We start from the raw sequence: 22,669 nt of genomic DNA on the forward strand, positions 1-22,669 counted from the left end.
TATTCACTCTGATTATTCTTGTATTTAGAAAAAAAATTTAAATACTATCTTTCTTCCTAACTATCCAAAAATGGAAAACGTTTAGTCTGACAGCAGGAAAAACAACGTAAGGTGACTTTTTATACAGCGTATGTAAATATATCTGGTTTTAACTATACGTGCATGTGTGATAGATAAAATCAAAGCCTTGTCACGGGGATTAATGACAGGCCATACAACTTATGTAAGCCCCCATTTGTTTGTTATTAAGACTATGCACACAACATCCCCTAATTACCCAGCTTGCTCCTTATGCTCTGCACATGTTGGTCACTGTGTCACTTGTTCTCCGTGACAAAAGCAAGCAGCAGCTGCAGATCTGACAAACACGTACCTCGGTTGATCCCGTGAAAGCCACTTTGTCTATGCCCATGTGCGAAGCAATCGCAGCTCCTGCTGTTGGACCATATCCTGGCAAAATATTGATGACTCCCGGTGGAAACCCGGCCTGTCAAAACAATATGACAGGAAACAAGCATTAGCGGAGATGACAGCAGAGCCAAGCAAAACTGCAGGCGGTGTGGGGGGAATCCAGGCCCGGCCCAACCTGCCTGTAACTAGAAAACAGGGGGAGCATCACAGAGAAGAGGGCCACAGACAGATAGTCTCCAGAAAGCGGCGCAGCCATGGAGGACACACTGGAAACAAGAGCGGATGTGGACACTTACATTTGCACATAACTGAGTGGAACTGGATCGTAATGTGAGCCTGCATTGTTCCTGTGCTGTTTAACTTACACACGTGTTTATTTCTATTCTGTCCAGACGGCTCAGAAGATTGAATCTGAAAAGCAGGAAAATATCTGCACAGCTGCACTCTGCAACGCACTGCAGCCCGTTTACCACACACTACTGGTTTAAAATGAAAAACACATTTGTTAGTGTTCCTAATCATTCTTTCTGTTGACTCAACTCTCTTTGCAGAACTGAGAGTATTACAATGAGATAACACTTTAGATCTTTTATTTGGTATGTCAGCGCTTTCGTGTGAACTGTCAGCATTTATATTACGCCAGACTTCTGGTTAAATCTGCGAAATAACAAGCAGGTTTCCAAATTAATTTCCTTTTAAGCTAAGTAATCATCTCTCTTTGCAATTAAAGCGAGGTGATTATTTACACCTCGATATTTTTATTTTGCTTCCAAACTTTCTAATCTTCTGTTAAAATACTATAAATATGTAGTTCTCCAGACCTTTTGGAAGCTTTGGGTGTTTTTCTTTGGACATTGTCTCTTCGTTTACTTTGTTTTCTGTTCCATTTCTGAATAATGGTCAGATAAATGTTTGCCAAGTCAGTTAACTCTGAACTATCATTCAGGCATATAAAGACTCCTCAAGTTGATAGATAAACAATTGTTGTGCCTAAAAATACAACAACTTAGCAAAGATTTTGTATTAAATTGGACTTTTTATTTTTGCAACCTGATTATGATATGCCAACTATAGATAAAACCATTCATACCTTAGTTTGCTGCAAATTCAGTAGAAGATGAACTAAAGGAGGATAATCTTTGCAGTATTTGTTCAGTTCATCTACTGTTTAAAGTTTTAAGTCTAATCTCCACTTTCTAACTAACTTTTAAACTCTGTAGAGAATATTGTTATTGTCAGAATGACCAACAGGAAGTAAAAAGACGAACCAGCTAAAATCTGATCAAACGTTTTGACACAGCCTTAAGAGAGCGTCAACAGCTTTAAGTAAACTTGAATCAAACGACTACAAGAAAGTTATAGGAGGTAAATACTAAATAAATTTGGAATGGATCAATACTTTTTCACAGTACTTATATGAGAAAATAACAATTTCTTCTGTTCTTGAAAATGTTCATTTGAGCATACAGCCAGTTGTTGTTCAAAAACTCCAATACAGAACAACTTTAGCTGAGTTTTTGAGTCTCCACAGTCTGTAAGTCTAAATTAGAAATTTACAGAGAGGTATTTCACCGTGTTTAACGTTTGAAATTTATAAAACTAGTGACTCTAAGCAAATATGTTTCAAGAGCCTTAGTAATGGAGCTATTGCAATTTACCCTCATAGTATTCGTTACAGTCTTCAATAACTGTTCCTTGATCACATTTTTCTTCCTTCCACTAAACTTTGTATTAAAATCCTTGAATTCCCAGACAACTCTGCACCAGTACAGCACACTTGAATACACCAATATCTTCACAGACATGTAAAAATAACAAATTTGTACAGTCAGTGCAATTAGGAGTACAACAGCTAATGTCAAAACAGACAGTAAAGAAAAAGAAACTGACAAAGATCAACTATGTAAAAATAAACTACAACAAACCTTCTTTCAAATGGTTCAGAAAGTGCAATTAGGAACAATGAATATAATGTAAAATAAATAAAAAAGCATGAATTAGACCGAGTAGATCTGCCCTTGTGGATTGGGCACGTCATAATAATACCCAATATATAATTTTTTTCCAATAATGGGACAGCCATAGTAGTGAGTATACAGCAGTTAAACAAGCTTAAGCCAAATCTGCTAGAGTTCGCCTCGTTGCTATAACAGGGCTGGTCTGGCTGGGGTTGCTAGGTTACGGGGCACTGCCCGTAGAATGTGACTTAGGTCCCGTTTACATGACAACGATCCAACGAAAATGGAATTTTTGTTTCGTTTCTGTTAACACTTTACATGAATTCTAATTACAATATTTGTTTACACGGTACACATCGAAAAGGTGTAATGCCCTCGCCAAGCCACTAGTTGGTGCTAGGTTCTTTGAAACGAAGTGCGCAAGTGTTTAAAAAAAAAAAAAGCTCTACTTAAAGGCACGTCGATTCGCGTTCCCCGATCAGGTACCATTCCCCCAGATACTGGGGGAAAACACGTACTACTGTATGTCTGATTAGGGTGCAGTTGGAAAAAAAGTGGGATAACTTCGCTGAAACACGTTGTTTGAGCTTTCACGGTGTCCGTAGTTCTCTAGATAAGAGCGCTGAACAAGCGCGTGCTTGTTATGATCGCCGTACAAGCACGCGAGCGGTGCGGAGCGGTGAATGGACGCTGGGGGAACGGGGAACCGTACCTAATGGGGGAACCGTACCTGATGGGGGAACCGTACCTGATGGGGGGAACCGTACCTGATGGGGGAACACGAACTGTGGTAACACCAGCATTGTCAGTAGTTTTTTCTTCTGTGGATTGTGGGAAGCAGCTATGTTTTGCGTCATACTATTAGCATGAGCTAGGGATTCCCTGACAGAAAAGATCAATTTATTCTGTTTACAGGACACCAGACACCGGTACGTTTTAGAACCTTTGTACTCTGGAACCGGTTCTCAAACTGTGCCGTTGTCAGAGGAAACATTCGGTGGTTTCATGTAAATGTACACTACAAACACAACAAAACTCTTCCATTTTCACCAGAAATTGTTGTCGTGTAAACAGGGCCTTAACAAACAGCAGCTTTTAGGAAACAGCTTGTTTTCCTGACACCAAAAAACATTAACGTATTTTGTATAGTGCCCTCCCCCCCTCAAAAAAAAAAAACAGCTGGATGTTTTTTTGGGGGTTTTTTTTAAGCACTTGGAATGTCTTCAGTAAGAGTTGAGACCAAAATGGACAAACAAAAATAAGCAAAATGTGAGTTTTACACATAATAGAAGCCCTGTCAGATTTACCTCCTTGGTGAGAGCCGCTATGTAGAGGCAGGTGAGCGGCGTCTGCTCGGCTGGTTTTAGGACGACGGTGTTTCCACAGGCGACCGCCGGGGCCAGCTTCCACGCCGTCATCATCAGTGGGAAGTTCCACTGCGTGCGCGCACACAAGTGGGGAAAATCATGCAACTGACACAGTGGGTGGTCACAAGTCAAGCTCAATAACTCATCGCTCTTAAGTCACTTACTCTCATTTTCATTCTGTCTAAACATAGTCAAGTGAGAAAATGTTCTAGGCACTGGTACAGTGTTTTCTCTTCCCACAGCATTCTGAGAAAGTTGGGAAATTGCAACACATGTGCGACGGAGCCGTATCGCTGTACGACACGCAGGCCTGTGTTATTTCTGCCTTACAGAGGAGCCCATGGGGTTGGGGGGCAGAACCGCAGGCTTTCTGCTCTCTTGCACAATGAGCAGTGTCTCTTTCTCCTTCATCTTTGCCTCCTTTCTCATCACTCTCTCTCCCAACACGTGAAATCCCTTCCCTTCTCACTTCTCATTTATCATTACTCAACCTCACTGGCACAGTCATCGTGAGGGGAGCAGGGGGCTCACTGAGTGGGTTTAACCCAAATAAACAATGACTGTCAGGGAATTACTGGAAAATCAGAACGTAATCCAATAAACCATCCAGTTTCTCTTTCATACCGAGCCAGCTCTTTCTTATCTGCCTTTTTTTCTTTTTGTTCTTGTTGTGTATGTCACTTGAAGAAAGGCTTGTACTCACGGGGATAATTTGTCCACAAACTCCTATGGGTTCATATCTGGTGAATGTCAGATACTCTCCATCTGGGAAGGAAAACACGTGCAGACATTTTCAGGGAAATCTGCGTTTCTAATTCCAAATGTTGAAAAGTAACTCAAACTCATGTTAAACATTCACCACCCAACACCACCGCTGTTGTCGACTCAACATGCTAATTTGTAAATGAATCCACACTGAGCATTCCTGCTTCCTTTACCCTGGTGAGAGATTACGTTTCGAGCCCTCTGTGTGTGTGTGTGTGTGTGTGTGTTTTAGGTCATACAGATGGGTGTTATGCTGGAAAGGTTCTCTCATTCCTCTTGCATTAGTTGAGTTAAAGGAGGTTGTTACGGAGGGTGTGCCATGCTTGTTCACGCTCCACAAAAACAATTCATGTTGAGAAATGTGTGTATGAATTTATTACCACAGCGGTCAGCTGATTATTGCCTAATGTTGCATTTGGACAGAGTGATCAGAGGACGATAACAAGCCAAATGCTCTCTTTTCTTTCTGTGGGAAACAGTAGAAGCTTGTAAACAGCGGAGAAACTTCCCATATGCTTATCGTTTCATTTTACTCTGGACCGTTTAAAGCTGCTTGCTGAGATTTTCAGCAGAAACTCGAGTGTCTGCAAGGCTCATGTGAAACTATGACGCCGACAATCGACTTGGATTTCAATTTGGAACGAGCAATGTAAACGATACCAAACTGTGTAGCCAAAGGTGCTCTACATAATGACACTCCCTATTCATGTCACGCTGCCTGTGATACAAATTTAATACCGCAAGCCCGGCTTAACAAGCCAGACAAACAGAGGGGGCTGTTGATGGTGGGTGTACTGCACCATATCCTGACAGGTGAACAAACACGGCTCCTTACATCATGCAGGTTACAGGAATATCCCCGCTTATTTAAGGTGAAAGCCCACAAGAGGAGCGAAGCTCGGAGCGCAGCCCTGGGAAAACGCGCAGTGCGGCCGGTCTGGCAGCGCTGAATAACAGGAGCTTTGAGAGGAACAATGCGGTGGTATCAACAGGTTTCTCATGTCCTCACTCTCATTCTTTTCTCTCCTTCCTGTTGAAATCGACAGCCGACCTCTTCAAACAGCAAATTTTAACTGTGTCAGGGGGACGAAACCGGTGGCTGCAACCTTAGAACGGTGAATGGAAAACAAGGGTTTGGATTATGCACCAATTTGTTGTCTTTCTTTACCAAGCATGAGAACACCAGTTGTTGCACAATCTAAGTAAAAGCTGCAATTTTATAGTGAACAAGCTACAGAGATTTAAAAACGTCAGAGGTTAAGTGGCAAATTCAATGTTTCATTTTGCTATATTTTTATTAGTTTGTATAAATTTGATAAACTATCTGCTCAAACTTCACATATAAACTCAGTCGCATCCATCCATGGCTGTCATCCAGATATCTTACTATATTTAAAGAGTGATTCATGTGAATTAGCAATTTAAAGTTTGTTTAAAACAATAACACAAAAAATAAATTTTTTTAATTATGAAAGAAATTGTGACTAATGTCAGATTTTTATGCTTTTGTGTTTTCTTTTATGTTTGTTTACCAATGAAACTCGCACATTAGATTAATGCTGTATGCAGTTTCTCAAGGTCATGATATTATTTTTTTTAAATAAAACACATAAAGGAACTTTACAGAAGAGCAATAGGGTCACTGAAAAAAAACAACTACTTTTTTCTCAAAAGATTAAAATCAAATTCTGAAAAAATGTCAATTTTTTTCCAGTGGACCTAAATATCTTTTGCAGAACTTTGAAAAACACACAAAAATTCAAATTAAGCAATTACCGTTTGCTTTTTCATAATTAATTACCAGAAATAAGCTTCAGTTTTAGTCGCACTCCCAATAAAACTACAACATTCATCTGAAAAGTCCTACTTTTCACCAGACTGATTTCATTAAAACTGCTGCAGTGACTCAGAGGAAGCTCTCACCCATCGGGATGGAGGTCCCATGGATCTTGTCTGCGTATCCAGCGAAGTATCTAAGAGTCTTTATCGTTGCCTGGAGATCCACAAACAGGGTGGGCAGGAAAGGCTTCCCACTGTTCAGCGACTCAATAGTCTGAGGGGAGAGGAAGTGGGGGACATTTTGGGAAAAATGTGATATAACCTTGTGATCTTCACATAATTCTGAACCAGTTCATCCTTTACACTCACCCGCAGGTGAAAAGTGACACCAAGATAACATTAAACTACAAATACAGCCCCTCAGTTCTCTTTAAGGCAAGGCAAATATTTGTATTTGCGAAAGGAGACCGAGGCAGATTTGCAGGAGGAAATAAAACGCACCGGATAAGTTAGGGGATAAAAACTGGAAGAAACAAACTGATGGATTAAATAAACTCTTGGACCAGATCACGGATTAGTTTATACAGATTAAAAAGTTTAATTTTCATTCACTTACTGCTAAATAGACGCTGTCTCGCTCCACCAGGTCGGCCAGTTTGGCCAGCAGGCGTCCGCGCTCAGACGCATCCATCTTTCTCCAAACCGAGCCCAAAGAGAAGGCGAGGCGAGCAGCCTGCACCGCCTTATCAACATCCGCCTGCAAAACACGATAATTATATCAAGTAGATATTAAACGTTTGACTCTATTGTTATTTTCAGACTTTATCTGCTGCCTGACAATAGTTTGATCTTTGGGTAAAAATCTCACTTGAACATATAAGAGATAAGAACATAATCTCCGTTTTGACTGTCATGAAAAATATCAAAGTACATCTACTCATCCTATTAATAATTCAGGTATTTATGCTACTTTTATATTAGGAATTAAAGCTCTGTCTGTGGATTTATACATTTATATTCCTTGTGAGTTTCTCCTCAGACCAAACAAGATTAGCAAATATTTCTATTTCCAGCATGACAGAACAGTGACAAAGGTCAGTTTAGAGATTATTTCCCTCAAATTCATAAGTTCACACACACAGTGACCTTTTTAAGTCTTTTTGGGAAGTCCAGATGATGATGTCACGGCTTTGTCAGATCTTGATTTACTTCTACTTTTACAACGTGGGAAAATTAGAAAAATGTCAATGTTGTGAACTTGAAAAAGAAATGGATGTCTTTCATTATTCTGGCATTTAACAAGTAAAAGGTTGACAGGAAAAGTTTAATCTTATCTAGTGTGGAAAACAAGGCAGTGTGTATGTAAATATCTCAAAACAATGAATCCTAGTAAAAAAGATTCTTGGTCTTTATGGTAGGAAATCCTCATCGCCGTTGCTCCAACATTTAGCTCTGATCAAATTAACTGATTATAAATATTTCCTATTTACTTGAACATACTGGGGATATCATTTATATACTAACTTTATTTCAAAATACTATAAATATTGCACTCATACCAATGTCCAATCATTTTAAACTGTTTAATTTCCAGCATTATGGAGGTTGTACTTGCAGTAAGTCTAATTCTATGAGTAGATTTGTAATTTTGAGAGCTTTTATAGCCATAATGTCAGGCTGTTTCCTCCAGTCCTCATTCTGGACTCACCTTGTCCGCCTCCTGGACCTCACAGATCTGCTCTCCGGTCGCCGGGTTGTACACGGCGAAGGCCTTCCCACTAACGGAGTCATGCCACTCGTTATTGATGAAAATCTGCAGGGAAAATACATTTTCACTCTTCAGCCACACTTAAAGCTGAGCCACTTCGGCTTTCTGATACAACGCAGCAGCGAGTGGAAAGAATGATTGCTGCTGCTGATGTTGCATATTTGTGTTGCTGCTTTAAGTAAGCTGGTTGCTGCAGCAGAGCCTGTGAAAGAGTAACGGCTCTCAGGCTGCGGGCCCAGCATGTCCAGCCTCTCATGTAAGCGATATGGGAGAATCTCTGGAAATCTGGACAGAGATTCCTGTGTGTCCAGCATTGCTCTCTGGGGAGTGCTCCACCATGCAGACAAAGGGGGTGGGTGAGTGTGAGACGGTGTGTGCAGGTGGGGCCGGAGGGTGAGTGGAGGAGGGGGGGGGATAAATCCCTATCAGACACCCAAGACCCCCAAGCACAGAAACACACGTTTCACAACATCGCCGCTCATTTACGAGATCATAAAACACGCGCTGCGCTTGGTTTCTGTGAAGCGTTAAAGCAAGTCTTCCGTTAAACAACCGGCCGGGATTCCAAACACGGCATCTTTAACGTCTATAAAGACCAAAAGAAAAATTAATGTTTAGACAACGGCGCAAAGTGAGAACTGTGTCTGCAAAGAGGAGTTTTGGGGCTCCAGATGAAAAGCGCAACAAAACGTGAGGTGTGTCTATTGAACGAGACATGTTTAGATTCATTAGGAGGAACGCTCACGGTCTGTTTTTAATGGCTGTCAGTCCTTCTGATAGATGGAGTGCAAGGAGAACATCTGCTGGCACAAATCCCTCTGTGTATACATGTGCTCTTACCATCCTTCTCCGACGCTCTGAGAGCAAACCTGAGAGGCAGGGTTCAAGTATCCCACCGGCCGGAGCCCTCCTAAACTCTCCAACATGTTTACCCCAATAAACGCCGCCTGTCAAGGACTTTTTAATTGGCTGCAAACCTCTTTTTCTGTTTACGCTCAGGCTGCTTTGACACCCAGCTTACTGACTGATAGTGCAGACTCAGTTATGGATGAACTCCAGAGGAGATACAGCTCTGGAAAATATTAAGGGACCCCTTAAAATGATCAGTTTCTCTGATTTTACTCTATATAGGTTTATGTTTGAGTAAAATTAACATTGTTCTTTTCTTCTATGAACTACTGACAACATGTCTCTGAAATTACAAGCAGAAAATGAGAAGTGGTCAAAAGATGCAGAGCTTTCAGACCTCAAGAAAACAAGTGCATAATCATTTAGAAACAATAATACTAATGTTTTAACTCAGGATGTGTTCAGCGATCAATATTTGGTGGATAAACCAGGAGTTTTTCCAATGTGGTTCAGTGAAGTGGTCTTTCTCTTAGTTTCCAGAGCTGTATTTAAGATGTACCATCCTCCAGACAATGAAACACACACATACACTGCAAAAACACAAAATGTCACCAAGTATTTCTGGTCTAACATCTAGTGCAGATATCTTAGTACACTTGGAATAAGGCAACACCAACTAACAAGTAACTTTTCAGCAGATATAGGAGCTTGTTTTAAGTCAATTACTGCTTAATATTGATAAAAAGAAGGAATAGTTCAATTGGCAGATTATTTAATTTGTAACAAGACATTTTTCCCATGTTGTAAGTTAATTATTTACCTAAAATAAGCTCCTGTGTCTCACTGAGAAACTCCTTCTAGGTTAGTTTTGTCTTATCTCAAGTCTACTGACATATTTACTCTGGAAACCAAAATGAAGATTTTATGTTTTGCAGTGAAGTTTCTTCTCTATTTTCTAGCACGTTTTCTTCTACGCCACCTTTAATCTGCTGCTCATTAAGAGCACTTCATAAAATTGTCAGTAACTATAAGGCAAAGAGGGCCCTATGCAAAAAAACAAAAAGTCCTGCAGAGCGCTGAATTAGTTTTTAAATTTATAGGGGCCACTGAAGTGGGGCGCCCTAAATCAGAGGAGCCCCCCTGACAGCCTCAACAGCCTGGGCAAGAATGCGGACCATGGGTAGCTTTATCCGTGGCGTAACCCCTCTGGTTGGATGCCACTAAAGGAGAAGGGATAAAGCACAAAAAAACGCCATGGAGCAGGCCCCACCTAAATCACGGCGAGAAAAGGACGACTGTCAGATGCCGCTTGGCTCGGCTGTCTTGCTGGGCTCAGGCTGGTGCGAGACTTTTGTCCCCGTTCCATTGAGAAGCATGATTAAGATGACAGGCCCGGGTTGTAAATCAACTCTCAAGGTTTCTTAAAATTACTTTTTAGGATCATTTCGGACAAGAGGGCAAAGAACGCAAGGATAAAAAAAAAAAAAACAGAGCAAGGGCGCACATTTTCAAATGACTAATGGTGTTTTCTTTTCCCCTCTCCCTGCGGGGTCTTTGCTATCGCTTCACATAATGGGTCTGTGTTTATGAAAGTTTGAGCTGCCATCCAGAAAGTGCAGTAAAACGTCTCCTTTTATTACTAGAAACTACATTTGTTTGTTCTTTCTTAACAACCCTTTGAATTGTTAACTTTTGCGACGTTGCGATATAAAGAGGCTTTCCAAAACTAATCATACTCTCAGTAGGAGAACTGCTCCACATTTTGAAATGTTGCAACCACAAACAACAACGCAGTTTATTAGCATTCATCAGATAGTCTGACATGAAGTTGAACATAATTTTGTACTGGCAGGAAACGGTTATTTAAAGTCTTCACAAATAAAATCTGAAACCGTTGAGTGCAATTGTATTTCCCCCACTAAATCAGTGAAAATTTGAGTCTACAACAATTAGAGACTGAGATTCTCATCTGTTTTTTCTTTGTAAAATGAAACAAAGTTAAATTAAGAGCAGCTGTAAGTTTACAGTCGTCCGGCAGGATGATGAAGTTTTTCCAGGATTGCACTGGATTTAGCCATCTTCCTTCCCATCACTTTCCTTTTCCCTGCCAATAAAAGCTTTCACCACAGCATGACACTTCCATCGCCATGTTTTACCATGAAGGCTGATTTGTGAGTTACTTTTCCGAGTCCGACCCTTTTGCACGTCGGAAAAGTAACCTGCTGGCAGCGGCTCAAGCTAGAGTCATTAAGGTTCTTTTTCAGATCCCTTTCCATAAAGACCAAATTTGTCCAAAACATTATTAATAAATCTCGCATCAATAGTTTTCACGACAGAGCTATGGATCCATGCAGCTCCTCCAGAGTCACCATTACAGTATTAGCAGAACAGCTACATTTACACTAGCGGTGCAAATATTTCAGTATGTAATGATTTGATTCTGATTTTTAGGGATACAGTTTGATTCTGAGACTATTTTTAAGTCAGAAACTAATTTTTTTTATTAAAACGGTCTAGAGTTTCTGCTTAATTTATGTGGCTAACAAGAGGAAAAGACCGTAAATATTTAAAATGTTTATTTAAAACTACTCAATAAGGTGCAATCAAACTCCAAAAGCTTAAATATGTAAAAAAAAAAAAAAAAAATGTGTTTGTGCATACAGTTCTTGAATTACCAGTATTAGGTTAGCTTTAGCTGCCTGGCCTTTTTAAAATATAAACAAACAAATGGTGGCCGAGTGGACGCGTAACGCAACATGCAGATCTGTGAGCATTTTGAAATGATTCAAAATTAAAAATGCAGTTCTTAATAGGATCAATTTTCTAGTTTAGGTTACAATTAAATTGCACAAGTGGACTCTATTTAACTAGAACGAAGGAAACTGGTTCCAAACTGTGTTTTATTTTATGTTCAATCAACGTAAAGCAAGCTGGATGCATTTTGTTTTGGAAATTTTTCTAAATGTTGCATCTTTTTCCCTTCCCAATCACAGTTATGAACTACTTTGTGTTGGTCCAGCACACAAAATCCAAACGCACTGAAGCCATAAAACTGAAGTACTCATCCTACTGGTCAATAATAATCCAGGAAAAGTAGAAGTAAAAATAACTTGTGTTATCACACAAGTTAAACTACTAGAGTGTGTACTTTCAAAAATACTTAAGTATTGAAAGTTTTTTTTAATGTAGTCAAGAATAATTTCTACTAAACTGGACAGATTACAGATCATCAGTAATAAGGACACCTTATTTTCACGCATTATTAATTTACGTCACTATTTATAAGCTAACACAAGTGGGACAAAAATCATTCTTCTTCTCTCATCTGGTTTAAAGCTCCATATTGCCACCTACAGTATAGGGGTGTAATTTTACTGCGTGTCGGTGGAACAAAACTACACAAACAGAGCCAAGTAAGAAAAGTCAATAGAGAAATGTAGCGTAGTGAAAGTATTAACTTTTCGCAACAAATGCCACTCAAGTAAAACTCAGATTCTCAAGAACTGTGCGTATAAGTACAATAAATTTACTTCGTTACTGCCCACCTCTGCACGAAGGTGTTGATACTTTTGCAAGGCAGTGTGTGATGGACGCCTGAGCAAAGCATACAGGCCAAGAATGTCTGCACAGGTCACAGGGCAGCTGCAAATATTTAGCAGCGCTCGTGCTTTTCACTGAAAGCTGTCAGTCCCATCATCTTAACCTGAAGACAGGACACGTTTTACAATTATTACACACTTTCAATCAGCAACAAATTGCTTCCTTCGTCATTTCAGACAATGGCTTTACCTTAAAGAAACGTTTTTCATGACCATTAATTTTTTTAAGTGCCCTGTTATAGGAAGTAGGAGAAGCCAAAATACTTTCCGCTGCCAACAAAACATGTGTTTGGCTCTCTGCTTCCTCTCACGGCTCAGATGCTGGCAGGCCAGAGGAATGTTTGAAGCCCCTCGTCTTTTCTCTCTGAAGCAGGGAGGGTGGTGGCCGGATTAAGGACGTGTGTGTGTTTATGCGCGACACCACGAGCTCCCGCAGCCCAGACGTGTCCTACGGGCTCCGAAAACGGCTCGTCTGAGCAGGAAGTTTCATATCCTCCCCTATCGCAGGACCTCTGCTTCCTCTCTGCGTCTGGATGGGTTTCAGGAGTCTTTATAATTACTACTGTTACAAGTGAGGAGAGCATGTGAAAGGGGAGAGCAGCCGGTGGGTTTTCTTTTCTTTTCCTGTTCCTGCTTCTCTTCACATGTTTGACACCATGGAGCCGTCATGTTTTTCACGCACACTCCCAGAGACAATGCCACCCCGCACTCCTGCGTTTCTGAGGGGGCGACCCCACTGCCGCTCACTGGCAAGCGTCTTTTTCTTGTCATCGTGTGTGTGTGTGTGTGTGTGTGTGTGTGTCTGTCGACTCCAAAATGGACTCAAGCAGCGTTTTTAAAATCAACTCTGCTTAGTAAGTTTGATTTATTTCGTAAGCGTCATTTTTTTAAGCGCCTAATAATAATACTGAATTTATTTCTGAACATTTTGGAGGGTAATCAGTTCAATCTGCTTTGAATTGAGCAAATGTGTTGCTAAATTAATATATGAATATCTAAAAATATTAATAAAAACTATGAAAAAAACCACTAAATTTTTTAAGACAAACCATCTCTTATTTTTGGTTGGTGAAGATAACTAAAATTATTGTTCATTCCTAAATGCAACCAAAAAAACAACTACATTGTCTAACAGACTTTTTTTGTACTTTCTATACCCTTTATGGTGTAAATTTAAAATCTCCACCTGGATAGTTTTGCTTATTTTAATTGTACACAGTTCTTTAAATGTTTTGTGAGTAAAAATATATTTGCCCGTATATCCATAACAACTGGAACATTCAATATCTAGCAAGTTATTTTAGCAATTTACCGTCTATTAATCAAGAGTTTCATCAGATTAATTTTACTCCCTGCTTCGGTCGCGGTGAAATTACCGTAATAACCCGATATTGGCTGGAAAGCGCAACGTTCTTCTTTTGTCCTTAAGATACTTTATAATTAATTTGGCCGTATGCTTTGGGTCATCGTCAATATTTTCCCCAATCTTTAACTTCCTAACTGATCTCTTCAGTATTTCAACATAACTTTCTTTCTACAGGATGTCACATATTTTGTGAAATGCACCAAAACGCCCCCAAAAGAGGATGCTGCCATTCCTGTTCTTCAGAGTTGTGATGATGTTCTTAGGCTTGAAATCTTACCGCCGTTTCCTCTAAATGTGACGACAAGAACATGTTTGATCCATCAGATTATAGGCCACGTTTTGTTGATTTGTCCCAGGATTCATTTGAAATCTGTAATCTGGGTTTTGACCTTCCTCTTGGAGTGATGACCTCTCCCTCGACCTTTCCGGCCTCGTTTTGCTGTGGATCATAAGCGTCTCTTGGCTTCATCCGGCTTCTTTACACTGAAATATCTTCATCACACAGAGTCCGTCCAGTAACGAATCAGGTTTTTCGAAATCCACAAATCTCTTGTTGATTTTTTGGATCATTTCCTTAGATTTTTTTCCATCATGTCACAGTGTGGCTAAAATCCATCCTCACGCGTTTCTCCAATTAACTCAGATGTTGTTAATTATTCTTTTTAAGTAACATTTTTTATAGCAGGTTTAAAACACATGGTAAACTTCTAAAATTAAAGAAAGTAATAAAAACTTTCTGTGATATTTTGCAAATAGAAACAACTTTGATGCTCCAAACTTGCGCTAAAGTTTAGCTTAACTTTAGGGCAAGTTTCCCTACAAGTTTAAGCTAAAGGAAGTTTATTTTATTTTAAATACAAACGATTGATATCCTGCTTTCAGATGTATTTTACACGTTGTTTGTAAAAGCTGTTTAGTCTGTGAATGCACCTGAAATCGCTCAGTTTGGCTGTGATATCTGAATGACAGTGAAAGCGTCACATATTAAAAAACCGGGCTGTTAAAAAATGTTTTTAAAGCTCAGTAAGACAAAATCTGAATCCTCCTGTGAAGGGTTAATGAAGGAGAGAAATACGGCAGATTCATTTCCATGCATCAGCAATGAAAACTGACCTCCTTGCTCTGATTACTGAGGCTTTGACGTGTTTCCTGTGTACTTTACAGTTCTTCAAAAGTCAAGTCAAGGGAGTGTTAAAAGAAAATTTTTGCATAGTTTCACTCTTGGGATCAGTAGACAGAGAGGAAGTAATTTATAAAGAAACGTCCTGCTCTTTCACAGACAAACACAGAGGAAGGTTTTGGGGGGTTTTCTGTGCGCACACTAAAGGAAAAGTTTAGTGCAACAGATTTATGAAGCCAAGTGTTTTCTATAATGACACAGCGAGGATTTACACGTTGAACAAAGAACGAAGAGGAAGTTAAAGGGGTAACCTCGCCGTCACTCGTCTCCCTTCAGCTGTGATTAAGAGACGAGGGGACGCGATGCTGACGTCTGAGCCCGGACCGTAATTTACAGTTGCTGCACAAGTGGGCATTTCACACCGAAGGACACATTGATGGCGCTGCACACTTAGCCTGTCAGGGCCAAAGAGATGTGCGCCGCGGAGCCTGGCGGCCATGTGATGTTGTGTAAGCGGAGGGAAGGGAGAAGGGAGAGAGGAGGCTCTCGCTGTGCTCGTCGTGATAAATCATCGTATCCCCCAACTTTGGGCTGCGTTTGATCTCGATCGCGGTAAGATGGAGGTTTTGAAGTGAAAAACTCCAGGACTGCAGGTCAGGCCGTGGCGAGGCGGGGCCGCTAACCCACACAGTGAGGCAGGGTCATAATTTACACCCCGGTGGACAGCAGCAGCGCATCGGGGAGCCCCCGAGCCTCCATCTGTACTATCTCAATCAGTGACAGATTGATGGAGCCTCCTCTTCATGCAAACCAAAGAGGACGTCGCTGCATTGGATGCTTTACAAACACACAAGCCCTCAGCAGGCGGACTCAGAGCAGGTTCCTATGGTGAAAAGTGCACTTATGCCACCATGAGCAAAGCAACAAAGAAAATTTATCACTTTTGATTGGATTAGGAGATCTGTAACTCACACACTGAACAAGGCTAATGAGCTCTAGCAGCTTTTAAGTTCTCCAGATTTGTGGCACAGGTCATTATCCAATTACAGCCTCAATAAAACCAACGAGGACATTTAAAAAACAAAGCAACAACAACAACAAAAAGTCAAAATAAAGCTGTTATGAAACTGTTTTTTAAAGTTTTCAGATTTTACCACGTACTGGATTTATTTATCACGGGCTGAAAAACGTAAAAAGAAAACAACAACAACAACAACAAAGCAGGAAAGGCCCCAGCTTTTACTCCCCCTTTCTGTTAAATTCGTCCCACCGAGTGTCTGGTTTAACAACTCATTATCACTAACCTGTGTGAAAAATCACAAAGACCAGAGGTATCACCTGCTGAAGGGAGAATAACCTCAACAATCTCACTTTTCCTCCCTTCTGCTACAAGTGGAAAAGCACAAAACATCAGTAAATATTAACCATCACTCTCTTATTCTTCCTATTTAAACTATTTCTGCCAAGTAAAGGTGAGAGTAAGGGACTAATTCAAGTGAAATGTAAGTAAAATTACTTATGCATGTTGGATTATCCCAGATTTGCACACAAAAGGAGACGTCCAATGCAATTACACAATGTGAGATTGAAAGGTGAGCAGTTCATGACTCGGTGAAGGGACCGGGGGCAACAACCTTTTTTTAATCACAAGCTTCTCTCTTCTACAGGAGATCTGTCAGGGCAGAATAATCTATCAGCCATATCTCAATTTACAGGCACGTCTGAATGTAATGTTAAGTTATGGAAAATTGAATGTTCACATCTCTAAACGGTCAGTTTCGAGGAAATCTTTCCAGCGCAGGGTGGAGTTCAGGAACCGGGTGTGAGGAGAGCCCACATCAGGGGTGCCCATAAATCAGAGCCCTTCTGCCCCCTGGTCCGCCGGGCCAACAGGGACTGGATGATCCAAATTCCTGGGGGTTAATTCACCAAGTCGCTCCCTGAATTTCCTCCAGTGCTCCATCGTTTCCACCTCTTCAGCGCCGTGAGGGGGAAAGGAAAGCACGCGGCTCGACCTGCAACGTGCACCATCCTCCCCTACATGCAGCCGCGTGGCCTTTGCTCTCAAAACACTGGCGACGTGTTAACACAAAGCAGTTCCTCCCACATTATCGTCAGTCTGTCCCTCCATAGACGCCCTTTTGTCTTGCAATCATAAAAACACTTGTTCTGCAGGAGGAGCGCTCAAGAGGCCAGAAACTGGAGCAGGCTGCTCACAACCTGACCAGACCTCCATCTACACATTCCTGCTGGGATCCGTCCAAAACGCCTCGCTTTTCTATGAAGTGCCACAATTTATATCAGAAATCACATTTTACTAGATCCACTTCTCGTTTTCTCAGTTTGTTTCTGCATCTCCCAATAAAATAAAATAAAAATAAAGACATATTTTCAGCAAAGCAGCCCAGCTGCAACAAGACACAGATTTCACCTCCAAACTATTCACCCTCTGAACAAACTCCAGGTCAGTAAAGACTAAATCTCTCACCGAAGTCGTAACATTGAGCTACTACTTGGATTTGAGCTTTAGGTGTTTTGCCATTATAAACTCGACTAAAAGCAAATACTGCAAGTCGTTGGTATGTGCTTGAATTTATCTCAATTCCACTGAGGCCTAATTTCACTGTGAGCTATTATAATGTAAATTGAGGGACTAGAAAAAAAAAAATCATAAAAGCTTCATGATGAGAATTAAATGAGAAACAGAGAGGCTTTTTGTTCCAATTTTTGCTGTTTTCTATAAAATTTTAATAGCCCCATAAAAATGCAGTTTATAAATTGGTTTCCCGCAGCGAAGTGAAATAATGTAATAACGTCTGCAGTCCAGGTGAAATAAAAAATGAAACAACATGACAGGAAGAGCATGACTGGTTGTAAATTTTTAGCAGCGTCTAAAACTCAGCGCACGCTTTTTTTTTTTTTTAATTATTGCCTCATCAAATACTTTCAATTTAATTTGGCCTCTTTAAGCAAATCAATTACGAGACTTTATCATAATCTTAGGGGCGCAAGTAAAATGTGTTTTTCTTAAATGTGTAATTTATTGAGAGCGTGTGCGAGCGAAATTAGAAATATTAAGTGCGCCTCCCGTCGTAGGGAGGATGTCTCCTCTCATTTGGGACTTTAGATAATAATTAATAAATAACAAAGCTGTGACGTTCTGTCCGTGAAACTCCGCGCAAACTCTGGAGAAAGTCCAGACCTCGGAGCTGAGAGCGCAGCCGAAAGTGTCCGCGGGAGGACGGGAACAGACCTTGGTGTGCTTGATCTCCGGGTTGGGCACCGGGGAGGGCATCAGCTGGAGGGATGCCATGAGAGCAGCCGGGTCGCTCTTCACCTCTCCGGGCATCTCGATCTTACTCGAAGTCATCACGGCTGGTCGCTCCGCTCGTCTTCCTGCTTCCCTGCTCACTGCGCCTTCCTCCGGTTTTTCCTCCTTCCAGCTGGTTTCTGATTAGAGCTCTGGGTTCCTTCCTGGGTTTATAGCCAGGTGTCGGCTGCGGTTCGTTTTCATTGGGCGACGGGAGAAGGGGGAAAGGGCCGTCCTTTTGAAAATTAAATCCGAGCATTTACATAAATGACCTCAAGCCATGCGCGCTGAGGAGGAGGAACACACGCACCCCACCCACCTCGCACTCACTGTCCTCAGTCGCTTTCACTCCGCAACAGTTGGAGCCTTTACATACTTATTCATAGTTTTACATACACAAATATCACGCTCACGGAGCCTGCGGCGAGTTATCACTGAGGCCTGGAACTGATTATCTCATAAGTGCGCAGAGCGCTGATAATAACTCCGCATGTTAAGGTTGCGGCTGTTTTAAGTTGCAGAGGGGAAAACAAGAAAATAGGTCCCAGATCTGAGCCGTAATATATATATATGAAGTTTTCTGGTTTCTATGTGTTAAGATTTGGTTTAGTTTAGCAGTAAAAGTCGCTCCAATAAGGTCGTCAGTAACAATTTCCTGCATAGGTGACATGAAAGTGTCACCCTGCCTTTCGGCTCGCTCTCACCCTGTGGGCTGATTTGCCTAACACAACCTCCCCACCGCCGGCGCTGTCATGTAAATCGCGGGCTGCAGGGATTGCTGCAGCTCGCCGGGGTGCTGTGGGCACAGATTTGTCCTGCAGGTGATAATTCCTCCCAGAGTCTCCTTTCAAAAGCGCCCAATAAACATCCGCACATCGCTGCACTTGTGTTTCGCCCCTTGCAGATTAAAATAGATGTCCATATAAGATGAAGTTAATCCAAGTAAATAAAAGAGCAGAGTTACTAGAACCAACCCCGTGTGTTGAGCTGCAATTGCCTCCTAATGTAGTAACTGATTTAGTTGCTGGCAGCAACTGGTTTCAAACCATTTGAGAACTGGTAGTGAGTGTTTTAGTTTGTCCCACTCTGCTTTGCAGAATGAATTTAATCCGGACACATCACCAGAGAGTTCACACTCTACAGAGTCTCTATTAGATGTGAGTCCAGACTTTGACCGCTTTTTCTGTTTAGAGGCTTTTAGAGGCTGGCTTGTTGGTGAGCTTTAACTCTCACACTGATGGTTGGACGTTCTGCTGGATTTTATGGTAGAAAACAAACAGAACTTGTGGTTTCATCAATTAAATCAAGTCTCCTAAGCAGCGAGCCATCACCAAGAACCCTACTTTTGACTGTTCACCATGTCTGAATGTCGACTGTAGTGGGACCAAAATGTTCACCTTTGTCTCGCAAACCTGCAGAATGTTTTCCAAAATCATCATCAAAATGTTTTGAGCCATTGCGTTCTTTCAAGTCCAAACGGGTTTTCGGTTTGTGAATCTGAGGAAACCGAGGCCTTCGGCACTTTCAGACGTTGGTCTGTCTTTTTCGTAAGAGCAAATTTGTTCGACTGGTTCATCACGGTTTCCTGTCTTCTGCTGCATTATGGGAGATCCAAAGCGTCAGAAATGGCTTCAACCTCTTCAGACTTTCTGCATTGGGATGAAGCTGTTACTTTAGGAGATGTTTTAGGGTAATTTATGTGGCCAGTTAGGTTCAGTTTCAGTGATTCGGTAGAGATCACGCAGCTGAACTCGGCCTTCTAAACGATGTGACTGTTCACAGTTAATTTCTGATGTCATGGAGGAAGTTGCTTTTTCAGCGGCTTGCCTTCAGGAATGAGCTCAACATTTTTTTATTCTGGTTGTCTCTGACTGACTTTAAAGTTTTAGGTAAAGTTCAAATGCGTGTCTCCTTTCCAAAGAAATGCATTTGTAGCTCGGTGAAGGCGCTCAACAGAAGAAGAAGAAGAAGAAGAAGAAGAAGAAGAAGAAGTTGTTTCAGGATTAACAGAGACCTTACTTGTGTTTGAAATGCACATCATCAGACAAAAATGAGGGGGGAGAAAAATGACTTTTTCTGTTTTATCAAAGTCTCAACATGCAGGTTTGCCAGCTCAGCTTCTTGACAGGACAAAGAAGAGGTTTGGAGACAGATGTAGCTCCATCATTTGCAAACCCCGGAGTGGGTGCTTTTCCTCCATCAGCACATCAGTGCTTTTTCACAGCCTGGGCGACACTCTCCAAAGTGTCTGTTTCACATCAAAGAGGACATGCCTGCAGCCGTGACGTTGATTAATGGATTCAAAAACATCCCGTCCTCCGCCTGTCGCCTCACCTTTTCTTTTTTCACACAGCCCAGCAAACTGAAGATAAGACATACCGGAGCAGAAGCTGCGAGCAGCGCTTCAAACGCATTCATAGAGCGCCCTCTGTTGGAAGAAACGAGTTCTCCATGTGTTGATGCCTGTAAAACGCTGCAGGCGCTGAGGTGGCGACGAGCGCAAAAAAAAAATGAATAAAAAAGAAACGTGGAGAAATGACAAATGGGATGAGAGGGGGGATTTGTGTTGGCTTCCAGCTGCATGAGGAAAGAAACGATAAATAAATTGTGACAGGTTAAAATGAGGTTGACTTGGATAAGCTCGAATGGCTCTGAAGGATTGGTAAATGATGCGTGGCTGATTATTTCAAAACCGTAAAACTCGCAGAAATAATGTCCAATTATTTATTTTCCAAGCGTTGAAATGTTTGCGCGAGTGTTTGTTCACGTGACGAGAAAAGTCAAAAGCGTGAACCGTGTCGCTCACACTGCTGGGTATTTTATAGGTTAAACACTTTTAGTTGCCCTTAATTTATTTTCTCGTAAACATTTTTCCAGTATGTGTTTATTTTGTTTGTTTTCAATTCTTCTTCTAAAAAAAAATTATAATCGGAACATGTCACATTCCTGGTTTTTAATATAAAATTATAATGAAAAAATAAAAACTATTTATTTTTAATTTTATAATTATGACGCAGTTTATCTTTACCCAAACAACAGTGCATACTCCACAGATTTTTTTTTTTTAACAAAACGGTTTTTGTTAAAACATTATGGAGATAAAAGTGTGTTTGTTCACACTGTAAACAATGTTTGTTGTTTTAAGTGTAAATCACTGTTTTTAAAACAGGACTTTACTACAGACAATATGCAGAATGTGACTGTATGGTTTGTGTTTTTACTGTGAAATAAATATTATTATTAATAATTAGCAGTATTGCCTTGTATAATCCGTTTACATGATGTTATTGTAGATTTGTATTGCATGCTGGGAAAATTCAAAAATCTGAAGCTTAGTTAGTTCTAATAAAAATAGTTTAGAGTTGCTGACTCTTGATTACTGTAAAATGTTAATTTTTACATGATTTAAAACTACTTATTTGCTAACATAAACCACTTAAAGCTGTTTTAACCAAACATCTGTAATTTGTTTTTACAGTAAAAATGTTTTATAGTGTTAGTTGTGATAATTTAATAACATTTTTTCCAGTAAAATAAAATAAATTAGAAGAGATGCTTGATTATTGTTGTCACTAAAGTTAAAGTGAGTTATTTTTAGGGCTGTTATATACAAATATTTTAGTAATTGTGTCATCTATCAATTATTCTTATGATTAATCAAGTAATCGGATAAAAATCTTTATAAAATAAAATATTGGTAAATCTGACATAACACCGGTGTTGCTATCGGTTACTAGCATCAGTCCACTTTTAAAATATTTGAGCATCTCTAACAGTTATTTTTTTGTAGTTTAGAAAACTAACCTGTAACAATAATAGCTCACTTTCTAAGTTAACCTGAAGAAAAGTTATACAAAGATCTGAAATTATATTCAATTTAATAATAAAGAGGGAGGCTCATAAATACGCTTATGAAAATGTCTTCAGCTTTTAGTTTATGTAATCATATTCAGTGAGTTTAACAGATGAATTCTCACCTTGCCCCGTACCTGTCGAGCTTTGGGTTTGAGGATACGGGAATGTCGTCTGGACTGGGGGATGGGGGAGGTGAGGGGCAGGAGAACGAACGTAAGAACGGGGGAGGGGGAGCAATACTGGATATTTACGGCACCTTCATTCGTCACACTCAGAAACTCATCTAGCCATGTGCCGCCACGATGATTTCCGCCACCCGTTTGTTGAGACTGGGATGATATGAAATGTATTGTGCGGTTCGTCCGTAAAGCTACACTTACACTGTAAGCATCAGCTACTCAGCCGCCTGCCGTCTTCAGTCTATCCGCTCACATGTATGAATACTCCTGCGGCGCTCTCACTCGCTCTGAACCAGCAGCTCCCGGAGGAGAAAAGCTGCCGTACTCCAGGCATCGCGCCAGT

General features: G+C 40.7%; 1 protein-coding gene across 1 annotated transcript in view; it reads right to left on the reverse strand.

Moving 5' to 3' along the window:
• The window catches only part of aldh1a2 (aldehyde dehydrogenase 1 family, member A2), a 33,516-nt gene extending 14,979 nt beyond the window's left edge, over positions 1 to 18,537 (reverse strand). The window contains exons 1-7 of the mRNA XM_028014556.1: positions 18,236 to 18,537; positions 7,989 to 8,093; positions 6,897 to 7,037; positions 6,425 to 6,554; positions 4,440 to 4,501; positions 3,677 to 3,805; positions 374 to 487 (exon numbers count right to left, since the gene is read on the reverse strand). Coding sequence (XP_027870357.1) covers positions 374 to 487; positions 3,677 to 3,805; positions 4,440 to 4,501; positions 6,425 to 6,554; positions 6,897 to 7,037; positions 7,989 to 8,093; positions 18,236 to 18,352 — 798 coding nt within the window. The 5' untranslated portion in view covers positions 18,353 to 18,537. The remainder of the gene's footprint in view (positions 1 to 373; positions 488 to 3,676; positions 3,806 to 4,439; positions 4,502 to 6,424; positions 6,555 to 6,896; positions 7,038 to 7,988; positions 8,094 to 18,235) is intronic.
• Between the last annotated feature and the right edge of the window lie 4,132 nt (positions 18,538 to 22,669).

Source organism: Xiphophorus couchianus, chromosome 4, assembly GCF_001444195.1.
Source record: "Xiphophorus couchianus chromosome 4, X_couchianus-1.0, whole genome shotgun sequence".
NCBI lineage: Eukaryota > Metazoa > Chordata > Actinopteri > Cyprinodontiformes > Poeciliidae > Xiphophorus > Xiphophorus couchianus.